This window comes from Aulostomus chinensis, chromosome 23 (assembly GCF_037954235.1).
Source record: "Aulostomus chinensis isolate RoL2024-O1b breed Wild chromosome 23, RoL_Achi_v1.0, whole genome shotgun sequence".
In the NCBI taxonomy this organism is placed as follows: Eukaryota; Metazoa; Chordata; class Actinopteri; order Syngnathiformes; family Aulostomidae; genus Aulostomus; species Aulostomus chinensis.
In genome coordinates this window covers 19,369,615-19,383,661 of record NC_141342.1, presented here as the reverse complement: position 1 = coordinate 19,383,661, position 14,047 = coordinate 19,369,615, and the positions used below count along the sequence as shown (strand labels likewise).

Sequence of the window (14,047 nt, the reverse complement as noted above, 5' to 3'; positions counted from 1 at the left end):
AGTGAGCCGAGGCACAGGAGGTAGTTGGTCTGAGCCAGACAGAAGCTTCTCTTTGTGTCTGTGCCATCATGACGGCGTTTCAAAGCCCCCGCAGGGCACTAGATCCCAGGAGTCTCACGGTGAGGAACAATGGTCGCAGTGGAGCTCAGGTGAGAAACACTAAAGAAAGGTCACACTGTTGTTATTGTGCAGAGGTCATTTCAAGTGTAGTTGTTTCATCAGAGTTTCGTTAGCGCTGAGGACAGAGGAAGCCTTTGATCACGCTCACCGGAGTTCTTTAAACAAACGAGTTGAGAGGATTGGCTCTTTTTGCATGTTGTGTTTCTGCCAGGCAGTAATTGAAATCATGAGAAACTTTTTTTCATGAAAAGATGATTGAATGGATGGAAACTTGTTCGTTATAGTTGCTTCGCAGTGTCAGAAAGAAAATGTAAGTTGAACCTGATAACATTTTATCTGGCGCTCCTTTTGGCTGTTTTTACAAAAACTGACCCCAGATCAGCTCATGATAATCAGCTTTCATGGATGTTTGTGAGAAGGACACAAAAAATTGGACATCTGAATCTAATTTGAGTCAATTTTGGATTAAAGACTGAGTTCTTACCAACGGGGAAACCGACGAGAGCTCAATATTATGAGCTGACACTTGTGGTTTTGTTTTTTTGCTGTTGTAGTGCAGGGTACTTCCTGTGCTCACTAGGATGCAGATGCCTGACCTAGTACGTTTTATCATGAGAGCATTAGGCTGGCAACTGAAGTACAAGTACCTCGAAGGGACAAGACGGCAACCTTGCAAGTATTTATTCATGAAAATGTTCAAACAGTATTAACTTATTTCCATAAAAGTCAGATTAGTCCAACATTAACTTGAGTTCTTGCACCAAGAGTTGTAGCCTGGACAATACAGGATTTGTGGGTCCAATACTGGTGGGAGGGAATGAGAATATTGACATATTGTCCAAAATATGTATTGTTTTTTTTTTATGATCTTGAAATGTGGTTATCAAACATCTGGGTGCTGAACAGTGAAGTCTTTTCACAGATTGTATAAACTAGAGCTTGAGCCATACTGGATTATTCTGGTTATCAGACAATTTTCTTTTCTGCAGTCCTGAACGCTCAAATGTCGTTTTTTTTTTTTTTAAAAACAGCAACAGCAGCAGGGAGTTTTACCCTTGAAGCTAAAAGTTACTGTCCAAATGACATCAGTGCGCAGAAATAATAAACTTCCCTGAGACTTCAATAAGTGTAATTATTCCCGAACGTCTTCTTCTGAATTATCTTCTGTTGAATAAAAAGACACATTCACACATATCGGACATCATATAAAGCCGGTGTCGGACGATTCATCAGTCGGGCCTCAGTGAGGATTTACTTGAAATTCTAAATCTGAATTTGATCTTTTCACAGGTTGAAGATGAAGGTCTGCGCACACCCGTTTACGTCAATGTAGCACAGCTTCGCCAAAGCTTCTCAGAGTCTCCTCCCTCGGCCTCCTTGTCCTTGTCTCCTTCCTACCTTGACCCAGGGGGATGGGAGGTACATGTTGACCAAGAAAGTGGACAGGAGTACTACTACCACCCCGCCACGGGGCACACCACCTGGGATAACCCCTTTTTAGACTCCCCCACAGACCCTGAGCCACTCCTTGCAGAGGAGCCTTGTTCCTCCTCACCTCCTCAGTCGCCTGCCTATTCACCATCCACCGCCTCCCCCCCTGCCTGGAGCTCTGACTGGGAGCAGTTAGTGGATGAGAGCACTGGTCGTCCCTACTTCTACAACCTGATGTCTGGGGAAACGTCCTGGGAGCCTCCGGAGCAGCTGAGCCCGTACCCCCCTCTGATGGAGCCCATGAGTGTGCACAGGTTCCACGAGGACGGGCCGGTAAGGACGGCCTGGCTGCTCTACTTAGCCTCGCTCTACCTCCTCTTTTAGCTTCACCCGGGGGACAGCTGCAAGTACAGCCTGCTTTTAATAATGGAATTAAATCTTCTGCACCTACATAGCAGACATTTCCATCAGGAAATCACACAGCAACCGTGCAGAATATCCCCAGTAGTGTCTCCGGCTTTAAAAGACGTTTGTCCTCATTTTGAATAAGTTTTTTTTTTTTTTTTGGAGTACTTCAGCCTGTCAGAGCTGTGGATCTTTATGGGAACATTTTTATGCAGAATATTTCCCACTTTTATTATGATTTGATGGTTTTCAGCACTTTTTTTTTGTTGTTGCAATTTTAGCAACACGTGAGGCTTTTACTGCACCTTGAAGACTTCTTTGAGGACAAATAATATTAATGAACCAAGAATGAATCCTCATCCTTCAAGGAAGTGTACAGATGTAAAAGTGTTTTCTTTAGTGGTCACTCCAGTGATTACTGCAGTGCTTCAGAATCCAGAGGGAAGGGATGACAGGAATAGTTTGACCATTTGGGAGAATGGGTTACCACCTCATGTCTGTACTTGGCGATGTAGATTAACAGCCCCACCTTGACATTTTGTGTTATTTTGTACAGTAATGGTATAAATAGCGTCATGAAAATAGCATCATAAACACTTGTAAATGAATCTGCACCAAAATGTAATGCCTTCCCTCTTGGCCCGTGCTGTAACCCTCCGCCGTGTTTGATGAAAATCAGCCTCAAAGTTTTAATGTTCTACTGCTAACAGTCAAAGCCGTCAATCACAGTGATGAGTCACAGTGAGCTGGCAAAAAAATTAGGGTACAAGTTTAAACAACAATTCATGATATAAACACCAACAATAACGGGATTCATTATCCAACATCAGAACAAAAACATGGGTCCATAAAAGTTTCTTCTTCTCATTTAAGGCCGTGTACGCAGCAAGAGAGATTTGATTTGCTCTAGACAGACAGCGTCCTGTCTTTGTGCTAAGCTAACTGGCTTTTCGCTTAAAATTCCCACACAGACATGAGTGAGGTGTCAATCTTCTCATCTAAATGTCACTAAGACTGTTTGTTTTTGTTGAAGTGGAACTAAAAGTTTCCTTCAGCCAACTGTTGGCTATGACCTTGGGGGGGAAAAAAACAAAACAAAACGCAAAGATTTAGTAAATCAGTCTGCTGAGGTGTCACATAATCTGGAGTGTTACATGTTCTTGTTGCGGGTTTCTGATTCTAATTCCTGCTGGCTGTCATCTTCAGCATAAACATTCAGAAATGTTCCACGTAAAAACACCCAGACCCCATAGTTCCAGGAACGTCAGAAAGAACAACCCTTCTCAGTGGGAGATTTTGTCTCTGAAATAAATTTGCCACAACTAAATTTACAACCCTGAGTCTTGTGGTCTAAACCAAGGTAGTTCCTCCAAACAGGGAAAGTTCCTGTGGTCAGAAAGTTGCACCATCTAATCTGCGCACTTCGCTGAAAAAGAGCTCCAATTCAAAAAGGCTGCAATGTCTTTTTTCCTGTCATCGCCAGCCGCCTCTACCGGAGGAGGACTACCCTTCGGAGGATTACCTGTCTGCTGACCGACCGGAGCCTTACGAGGAGCTCCTTGCTGCAGGTCCTCCCACCCTCCCTAAAGAATACTCCCTCAGCCATGTGAACCGGACCATCATCCCCAGAGCCAGCCTGGACCGCAGCACCCCGTCTGGTTGGAACCTCAACGTGGAACCCAATGGTACCTGGGTGTTCAGTAGCGAACACTCTCCGGATCAGGTAGGGTGATGATGCAGTTTCAGCCCTCAGAAGGTTTAAATTATTACTGCGCGTTCATTTCTGCTTGTGAACAACACCAGTCGCCCAGCGCAGTGATGATTATTATTATTTGAAGAACGAGTGATGTTGAACCATCTTTAACAATTACAGTTCTGTTGTGTAACAGTGGGTCAAGTCAGTGGATGATCAGGGGCAAACCTACTTCTACCTGAAAGACGGTTCCAGGTCCCAGTGGAACCTACCTGAGGTACAAACTCCTCCTCTGCTGCTCCACTGGCAATGTTTGTCGATTCTTACGGCGTTTTTGACACCAATCTGATCTGATTCCTTCAGTGATTGTAAACTTGGTGGATGCAATCATAAACATCAAGATGTGAAGCCTGACTTCATAAATGTTGATATTTTTTCAAACAACTCTGTAAGTATGTCATACTTTCTATTGAATTCAACTGTGTTGTGGTCCCACCAGGCTCCTGCAGCGCCCGGTCAGTCCAGGGTAGAGAACGGTGTTGAGGTAGAACACGTGTCCATCATCAAGAACTGGAGACACACCATGGGACCAGTCCAGCCCAGCTCAGCCCAGGATGATGGGGTACACCCCTACACACACTCTTAGACAGACTCTTGTATATGATACACACACACACACACACACACACACACAGGGTGTGTCATAAAGCTTAAAATGAAGCTTCAGTCAGGGAAAGGTAATGAGGGAGAGGCACTCCCAGGTTTTTAACCCTTACTTAGCAATGCAAATTGACTGTAGCAGCTTGGGGGGGGGGGGGGGGTGCAATGCTGCAGAAGTTGCCAGATACAGTTTAGTGCTTGCTAGTTATCTTTAATTGAAGCAGTCAGCGATGTCGGGGTGCATCAAATCGAGTAATTATCTTAGGCTCAGACTTGGTATGAACCTGAATCCCGAGCCGTCTGAAAGCAGGTTGGCAGCTCTTTGTTCAGGTGTGAACACACTTAGACCACATTGAGAGCTGCTCTCTTGTTCCCTTTTCACTCTGAAAAATGTGTGTCAACGCGGGTTTTTGTACCCGCGTTTGCTCGGCATCAGGGCGCATTCAAGCTTCCAGCAGACATGGGTCTTAACTCCCACTGTGAGGGCTGCCTGCCTGTGTTTTTCTCTCTTGTACGTCATCGCGCTGGCAACGTCATCATTACACGTAAAAGTGCACCGTGTCTCAAAATGCCGGTGATGTTCCCATAAATCACAGTGTCCCGTACGGTTCCAGAAATCTGCCGCTGGATCTCCTCTTCACCGCTGATGGCGAGCAGCTCGTGGACTTCACGATCTTGCCAGTGCGCTGCCACGATGGATAAAAAAGATGTGAAGATCGTTATACAAGTTGTTAATGAACACCGTCGCGCTTGCACAGTTCACGTTCGGGTTCCCTGGTAGGTGGGAGTTCCCAAGCACTGATTAATTCGTAAGAGCCTACACATGTGAAGTGTTAGAACAAAAGGAGTGAAGTAGAGTCTGAGGGACATCAACAGGAAGACTGATCCGATGGCAGAGGCCAAATCTTTATTGAGAGATGAGTGAGCAGCTCTCGCAGCCCAGCCCAGTTTTTTTCATTTATTTATTTATTAATTTCCGGAGCTTCTACAATGACAGCCTGCCAGGCGACACAGTGACAAAATCAGAATGCAACAGGAAGGTCACATGAAACCTGAGACAACGCGGGTTGCCTTTTTCACACTGCAGAGCCGAGCCGAGCAGAACCGAGCCGAGCCGCAAAACACCCGGGTCGCTTGGTCGACGCGGGTTGAAATGCCGACCCTTTCAGAGTGCCCAAACACCCGTGTTCACCCGCGTTTTTGCTGCGGTGTGAAAGGGGCTTTGGACTCCATTCAGAGGAGGTTCCAGCCTCATCTGGCCTCATTCTTTGAGCAGTGTGAATGAAGAAATGTCCTTGGCCACTGAAAAGATCTGCCTCTCATCAAATGACATCATCTGGTTAAGTGGAAACACGTAGGCTGCGCATTTGTGCGTCGACTGTGGCGTATGATTATGATTATGATTATGATTTTGATTACACAACTGCTGATAATTTCCAAATGCCCATAGAGATATAATTGGAGTGTGTCTGACATGGGGGGGGGGGGTGCTAAAGTAATAGACCCAGTCCGAACTGTTTGACGTCCCACTTTTTATTTCTGACTCTTGATAAGTCATCCCAATTTACCCACCAGTACCAGTGTCTGAGCTGAGCTCAGGCATAGGGTCTTTCTGTGTGGAGTCTGCATGTTCTCCCTGTTCCTGTGTGGGCTCTCTCTGGTACTCCAGCTTCCTCCCACAGTCCAAAGACATCAAGGGGGGACCAGGTTAATCCAGACTCTAAATTGACTGTAGGCGTGGCTGGGAGAGCCAATGGTTGTCTGTCTCTATGTGTTGGCCCTGCCATGGACTGGTGACCCGTCCAGAGTGAACCCGCCCTCTCACCTGAAGGCTGCTGGGATAGGCTCCACCCCCCGCCACCCTTAACAGGATAAGCAGTAGAAAATGGATGGATGGATGTTTTATGATTCCTCACATCTGTCTATCAACTGTTTTTCAGAGGTTTGTCCCAACTCACAGGAGGAACACGTCAGACTACAGCAGCGACAGCTCCAGCACAGGAAACTCTCCAGAGACACAACACAATGTGAGTGATGCGTGTGCCGTCTCTTAAATTTGAGGATGAGAAGGATCAGCCGTTGAGGAGTTTGACGTGCTCACGTATCCTACCGGTGTTTTTGTGTCTCTTTCTGAAGGCTTTTGGGTTTAGATCCTGGAGAAACCCCTATTATCTGACCTCCAGGTGGCTGCGCTATAATGTGGGTTGTTAGTTTTGGCGCTCACCTGAGCTTGAGCCATAGATAGCAGCGTCTATCTATGACCAGCAAAAGGTGTGGTTTTAAATGTCTAGAGGAAAGCTTCATCCGTTGCATGGAGCTCTACGTTGTCGTGGTTCATCCCGTCTCGCATTTCACTGCAAAAACCAAAGGCGTGCAAAGAAAAAAGGTTTTTCCAATTTCATGTTAAAAAAACAAACAAAAAAACACTCAACATGAGACAAAATCCCTTAACAAGCAGCATCTGGGTGATATAAGAATATTATTTCAAGAAATCTTAACAGGTGCTTACAGAATTTCCCTTGGGGATGAATAAAGGATTCTGATTCTGATTAAATTTTGCTTCCTGCAAATGATGATTTTACTTGTCACCTGAAAAACGTTTCTACTCTGTTTTACTTCTACTTGTGTAAGTGATACATCATCAGTCATCAAGCCTCAGTGACTCACCTTTACATGTCTTGAGCTCACTCAGAGGCCCCCTGCCATCTTGGTGACTAGCCTCAGCTTCTTAGCTTCAAGCTAACAGAAACCAGCTAACAACAGCAGAGGTTTGTTTATTTCTCACTCAAATTTAAGCTTTTTTTTTTTGGATTATTGCACAGATGGCTGGATAAAGAAAACACGGATGTTTGTGTTTGAGAGTTTGTAAACGGACATTTTTATATAGTTTTGCTGTTGTTAGCAGTCGGCCTCAGTTAGTTTCAAGGCAAAAACGAAGCTAATAAGTAAAACCAAGAGGTCACGCTAGTGCAATGACCTCTTTTTGAGTTCAAGACAAGAAACTGACATTTTCAAGGAAAATTGTGGACCTCTCGGTTTGTGACAGTGACTGTGACATCACGTCATATTGAGGAGGCTTGACCGTCATGCCCACGCGTACATGTTTTTTATCTCTAGTGTTCTACAAGTGTTTGCATGCTGCTGGTCATAGTCTGCATGATGATGTTTGTCCCTCAGATCATCAGATACACACAAGCCAAACTAAAAGTTTCATGCATAATCTTCGACAATTCCAGGTGCAGAACTTGGAGAAAGCCGGAATTCTCAACAAAACAAAAGTGTCGGAAAATGGCAAAAAAGTAAGGTAAGCCTGAATGTGCTCTTGTTTTTTTTGGGGGGGGGGGGGGGGGGGGGGTTATGGGTGTGTTTGGTGTCATGTGTCAGAAACCCCGAAGCTCACTGTTGCTTTGTTCAGGGTTGTTTTAATTCTCCTGTTTCAGGAAAAACTGGGCCCAGACATGGACGGTTCTTCACGGAGGAGTGCTGACGTTCCACAAAGATCCAAAGTCTGCAACAACAGGGGCCTCGGTACAAATCCTCTTAACGATTACTGAGATCTGCCCTGATTCATGAAATGTTCTTATGACCGAATTGGTCCGTACAGACAATGGGACTTTTCAGCCCTCAATTATTGTTACAGACAGGAAGCTAAATCTGATGGCTATTTGTAACTCCTTACTCCTGATATCTATTGTGTACTTTTCATGAATGAGGCCCATTGTACTCACATCCTGGTGTATAAGGAGTCAAATGGAAGGGAAGAGCTCATCCTATGTAAATAAGAACACTTTAAAACTCCATTCTGTACGATTATTTTACAGATTTAGTGTAAAATGAACATTGTAGGACCGATGGAGAATTTGTAAAATGGTTAAATGTCCCTCTAAAAGACCACATAAAGGCACCAAGCCCTTGAGCAACACCAAGGGAAAGGTCGTGCTGTGGTATGGGTTTTTTTGTAGACCACAGGTGTGAGATGCCGTATTCATGTGAAAATGTACCTTTTAAAAATGCTTGAATTTGACTTGTAAAAAGATGTAGGAATGCTTGAGTGACCTCACTTCTCTTGCTTTTTATGTCGTGAAGCATCGTAGCTTAGCCTTCGCGTCGCTATCATTTTTCATACCTGTGAAAAGCAATGAAACATGAATCCGTAGCGTGATGCGTCCGGTTGTGTCACGGCAATGAGACGAACCCTGAGGTTGCGAGCTGACGAGGACAGTCAGAATATTCGTTTGACGCAGCCTGTCTCTTGGAATGTGGTGCCGTCAGTTTCGTAAACAGCTGTATTTCCATACAGAACAAGACCAATCAGATTGTTCCAGAAGTCACGGTGGACCTGCGAGGAGCGGTGATTGGCTGGGCCTCCAAGGACAAATCCAGCAAAAAGAATGTTTTAGAGGTGTGTGTTTGTTGACACGTGTGCCCAGTTGTACACCTATTATTCACCGGCGTGGAACGGGTTCTTGAACTGGTTCAGGGCTCTTTACAACTGCCACCAACAGAGGGCGTGCCAACCGGCAGTTGTGTATCGTGCAACGCCCTCAGAGCTGCTCTGAGCCCCCCAACGGAGGGCGTTGCACGATACACAACTGCCGGTTGGCACGCCCTCTGATGATGTCACAGTTCACGCTGGAAAAACCAGCTTTGTTTTGGCTCCAGCTCTGAACTACAGGCCCCCGGAGTGACAATAGAGGGAGAGAATCGACACTTTGTGGCTGCAAGATAAAAGTTGACCTTTCAAATTATTCAAAGGGTGCAAAGTTTTCTTGTGGCCACCATTAAATCAAACTGTTGTAAGAAGTAACATCCAGTGGCCAGGAGTTAATAAAAGTGCGGCATTAAGTTACATTTCGTGGCCACAACTTGATTGGGTTGAAATTTGTTGCAAAACCAAAACAGAACGTGTTCCCCGTTGGTGAGTAGAGGTCTCGGTTGATGGTTTTATTCTAAACTTTACCTATGTGTCCATATAGTCTATATTAAAGTAACGTCACCTCCGTTTCCTTCTCAACTCTAAATTATCCCACATTTTAATGTCCAACTTTTGAAAATAAATGCGAGCTTAATTAGATCACGCTAGTCACATGATCATTGTTTCATGAAAGATTTTATTTACTTTGTCTTGAATATCTCATGTTTTCTGTCTTTCTAGTTAAAAGGCAAGAACGGCGTTGAGTTCCTGATTCAGTACGACACAGAGAGCATCATCATGGACTGGCACAAAGTCTTGGTGGACACCATACGACAGCTGGTGAGTATGTGAGCGCGTTTCCCCCTGATCGGGGAAAAAAATAGATAGAAATGTTGCCTTGAAGGTAGAAGTATCTCCACGGTTAGTCATGGTTATGAGCTCAAAATTGCTTGATAATTTTATCTCTCTAATTCATGAGTATGACTTCTCTATCTTATAATTGATCTCATAACAATGATTTGACATGGTCTTACTTTTGAGGCTGCATTGTTGTCTAGATTTGTTCTTCCACTGTCAGAAATGCCAGTGAAGATAATTAAAATTAACCCCATTGATCTCAAGCTTATTGGCTTTTTTTCTGCAGTATAAATAACGAACAGTTCAAAGATTTGGAAAATGTGATTTTATTCACTTTACAGATGAGGAAGTTGATAACGCTCGCATGTTGTATGGTAAATATGGAGCTACCACCAGCAGTAGGTTAGCGTAGCTTAGCATAAACTTGAGACACCTGCTTATCAGCTGTGTTATTACTAAATAACACGTAATACTTCTTTTTAAAATATGAGGTGTAAATCAACCTTAAGACTTGTTGGGGTTTGCTAGTAAACCATTTCAGAGGTATAGTTTTTGTTGTTGTTGTTTTTTTAAGTTTCGTGTCCCTGAGCTAAGCTAAACCTAGCTAATAGTTGCTAGCTTACTGGTATCAATCTTTTGATGGAACTCTGCAAGATTTGCATTTCTTTAAAACAAAAGCCTGAACAGCAAGTAACAGTTGCTAAAATAAATAAATAAAATAATCAAATAACTTGATTAAAAACAAAAAATTTCAGTGGAGAGCAATATGTCTGTCCTGGTGTTTGTCAGGAGTACCAGGACCATCATTCTGAGGAGGAGGACGGGGATTTCTATGAGAAGATCCCCAGCACAGAGCGAGATGAGAAGCCAGGGGGCGGCATCGAGAGGCGAAGATGTAAATTCATCCACGTTCTCCGTCATAGTCGAAGCAAACCATGTCTGGTGTCACTGTGACATGAATTATGCCGTTATATCTGACCCAGTTAGACATATCTGGCACACAGAGCAATGATAACAAGCAGGTTAAACTTCTGGAATTGATTTTTTTCCTTTCTTGTAGCCTCCAGGCCGAGTGGCACCAGCTCGACAGGGGAAACGGACCAGAAGAGGGTTCGAACCAAGCTGATGAAGTTCCTCATGAAACGCCCCACACTTCAGTCTGTCAAAGAGAAAGGCTACATCCGAGGTATTCAGGAACCCAGAATCCCCCTGCGTTCATTTTGGCCGGCTGAACATTTCTGCTTTTTATTTTCAGCCGTGCAGTTCCGTATTTTGCCATACTTGCATGCTCTAATATTGAAATTGTAAATCACGCCAGTTCCTTGATCGGCTACTTTCTTCTTGTTTCAGCGGCATCGTATTCTCACGAGTTGTGGTGGTGTCGAAGTGACACATCTGCGGCGTTCGCTCATAGCACAACATCTCCATTAACATGAACCTTTTTCTTCTACAGGTGGATTTAGGCTTCAAAAAGGCCATCAGTGGTGTCCTCCGTCATCGCAGCTCCACTTCATACCGCTACGAAAAACTACTATTACTACTAATACGACTAATAATGTTTTACTGCAGACAATGTGTTTGGCTGCCACCTGGCCACCCTGTGCGCACAGGAGAGAACCACAGTTCCTAGTTTTGTGGAGAAATGCGTCAGAGCAGTGGAAAGGAGAGGTAAGCTACTGTGTTAGCATTCACCTGAGCGGTTTTGCGGTCGACTAACGGGCGATAATGTCTTGACTTGCAGGTTTAGACATCGATGGGCTCTACAGAGTTAGTGGCAACCTTGCTGTCATTCAGAAGCTGCGCTTCAAGGCCGATCATGGTAAACCTCGTCCGTCTCCCAAGTTTGATTCTTTTTAGCTCTCTTGGAGGAGCTTTCATGGTGTGCAAGGATTCACCAGTCTGTAGACACTAGCGCCCCCTGCTGGACTCTGACAGGCCTGTTTCGTTCACAGAGGAACTGGACCTGGAGGACGGCCAGTGGGAGGATGTTCACGTCATCACCGGGGCGCTGAAGTTGTTTTTCCGGGAGCTTCCTGAGCCACTTTTTCCTTATAGTCACTTTCATAAGTTCATCACAGCCATCAGTGAGAAGATTTTTGAATCAATAAATCAAAATATTTTGTCCCTCGGATTATAACCTCAAATTCAACAAATATTGAAACGTTCATTCGGTAGCCTGTGGGTTATTAATTACATTTATCACAATGCTTACCTGTTTTTCCCAGGAATTCCTGATTACAACACAAAAGTGTGTTGCATTTATGAGCTGGTCAAAACGCTGCCCCCAGCCAATCATGACACCATGGAGCTGCTTTTCGGGCATTTGCGCAGGTATACGTCCCTGTTTGTTCTCCTGACTGCTGCGTGTGTAAAGTTGGAAGAAAAACAACACGTGGTTTGTTTTTCTCTGACAGGGTCATTCAGTACGGGGAGGACAATCGCATGACTGTGCAGAACGTGGCCATCGTGTTCGGGCCCACGCTGCTTCGGCCAGAGATGGAGTCGGCCAACATCGCGATGCACATGGTCTTTCAGAACCAGATAGTGGAGTTCATCCTTAACGAATATGAACGCATCTTCCATTCCAGCTAAGGCAGTCAAACTGTGCCCCTCTAGCCTGAATGTAATTTGAAGTGTTGGCTTCTCTTTCTACATGCACACAGAGAGCAGCGTCTATTCCAGAAAACCCTCTGAAACAATAAGCTACAGAATGTCGGAGTAGCAGTGGCTGTGAGAGCTAACTTGTTCCCACAATTTAATTGATTTCAAGTCCCCGTTTATATCTTATGACCACTGCATTTTTTACCCTCTGCTTGTTGCCCCTCCAGGGCTCTGTTTTTTTTTTTTGTGTGGTTTTTTTTTTTGCTATTTCAAGTTAAACAGTATCAAACTAGTTTGGTCTCCAGGTCGTCTTTGTTGAGAATATCTGAGGTGTGTGTGTGTGTTAACCCTGTTTTGTCCAGATTTCCGCTGCAGGAGGCTGTGAGAACCGTCAGTATTGTAGGAGTGAACGAGTCCCCCAGCAGCTTCCTGTTTGTCGCTGGGTGGAAGAGCGACCGCGTCAGATGGCTCTGGCTCCCTGAGACCAGTTGTCTTAATCTCATCAGTCACTTTCCAGACGTTTATTTCTTTATTTTAAATCTTTTTTTCTTTTTTTTTAATGGGTTTTGCTTTGTCTATGATGATAGCAGCAGCAGTAGAATCCAGGTCAAAGCTAGACAGATGCATTAATACTCTCTTTAAATCACGATCAATTATTGCTTCCATCTTTGTTTTTTACAAAGATTATTGGTGTTTGAATAGTGTTTTGGTTTCTAAATAGGATCAAGCTCATGCCAGTAACTGAGACTGTATTCTAATATTGCTTTGCCTTCTTTTTTTTTTTCAGTCTCATTTTCACTCCTGGGTTTTGTTGTAATATAGAAATGTATAAAAGATATTAATACCAACAACTTGCTGTGATGTAAACAATAATATAGAATACTTCACACTTTGCTATAGACTGTTTTCACCAGAATTGTAAACCATTATTCGATCATGCTGTGTTTGCAGAAACTGTTTAATAATTATGTAGAAATATAAATTAGTGTTAATGTTAGCAGGAAGAAAAAGTCTGAGAAGAAAACAGAAGTGAATACTACAGATGTTTGCCGTGTAAATAGAAATAGATGGCATATTTATGCTGAAAGGTGTCGAAAAATTACTCAATAATAAAATAACTTTGTTAAAAAAGGAAGAATGTGCCGCTCATGTCTTTCCTTCAAAGGGTGTTTTGGGAGTTAAAGTCATACTTTTAAACATCTTTATACAACTATAGATTTCAAGAAAAATATATAAGTAATTTTAATTGGAAGAAGTATTTAGATTCCATATGAAAAAAATTAAAAGGGCATTTTTTTTTTGGAATTCTATTCCAATAAAAGCACATCAGTGCTATCATAAACATGTGCGAATAAGCCGCATACATAGTAAATGTTAGATTAATATATCTTCTATTTCATTTCTACATTTCATGAATCACGTCTTTACGTGGGTTTGTGTCAGCATTTTGAGCAAAAGCAGGTCAGTTATTGTCTTCAGGTTTTCATGCAGACATTTTCACTTCAGTTTAAAGGACCTGTGTGGTTTTAGAGACATCTAGCGGTGGAGTTGCATATTGCAACGAGCTTCCTGTAAAAATACAATGAAAATCAAATGACGGAAAGTGTTTCACCACACTTCACTTATTTTAAAAAACCTGACATGAATGGAAGAAAAAAAATAAAGCACTGTACACGGACTGAGTGTGCGCATTTATTTTACAGCAATTTAATTCAAATCGCTTTTATGATGTTATTTAATTCTGCTAAAAGTTTGCACGGATATGTTTTTATTTTCCTAAAACACATTCATGAAAATGTTCAGTGCGTACTATCTTTATTTTATTTAGCGGTACTATTTGTTCTTATTTTCCGCTCTGTGTAGTT

At 43.3% G+C, this 14,047-nt stretch overlaps 1 protein-coding gene across 3 annotated transcripts in view; it reads left to right on the top strand.

Annotated features, from left to right (window-relative positions):
* arhgap27 (Rho GTPase activating protein 27) overlaps nt 1-13,475 on the top strand; it is a 28,224-nt gene extending 14,749 nt beyond the window's left edge. For 2 of the 3 annotated variants that reach the window (XM_086194941.1, XM_086194942.1), the window contains 16 exons: nt 1,411-1,884; nt 3,440-3,679; nt 3,846-3,926; nt 4,149-4,271; nt 6,250-6,336; nt 7,546-7,613; nt 7,750-7,837; nt 8,610-8,711; nt 9,465-9,563; nt 10,371-10,476; nt 10,642-10,767; nt 11,151-11,249; nt 11,323-11,400; nt 11,534-11,665; nt 11,807-11,912; nt 11,996-13,420. In XM_086194941.1, coding sequence (XP_086051067.1) covers nt 1,411-1,884; nt 3,440-3,679; nt 3,846-3,926; nt 4,149-4,271; nt 6,250-6,336; nt 7,546-7,613; nt 7,750-7,837; nt 8,610-8,711; nt 9,465-9,563; nt 10,371-10,476; nt 10,642-10,767; nt 11,151-11,249; nt 11,323-11,400; nt 11,534-11,665; nt 11,807-11,912; nt 11,996-12,173 — 2,187 coding nt within the window. In that variant the 3' untranslated portion in view covers nt 12,174-13,420. Of the gene's footprint in view, nt 1-1,410; nt 1,885-3,439; nt 3,680-3,845; nt 3,927-4,148; nt 4,272-6,249; nt 6,337-6,445; nt 6,509-7,003; nt 7,014-7,537; nt 7,614-7,749; nt 7,838-8,609; nt 8,712-9,464; nt 9,564-10,370; nt 10,477-10,641; nt 10,768-11,150; nt 11,250-11,322; nt 11,401-11,533; nt 11,666-11,806; nt 11,913-11,995 lie in introns of all 3 variants that reach the window. The other variant, XM_086194943.1, reaches the window with a different exon arrangement.
* Nucleotides 13,476-14,047: the final 572 nt, after the last annotated feature.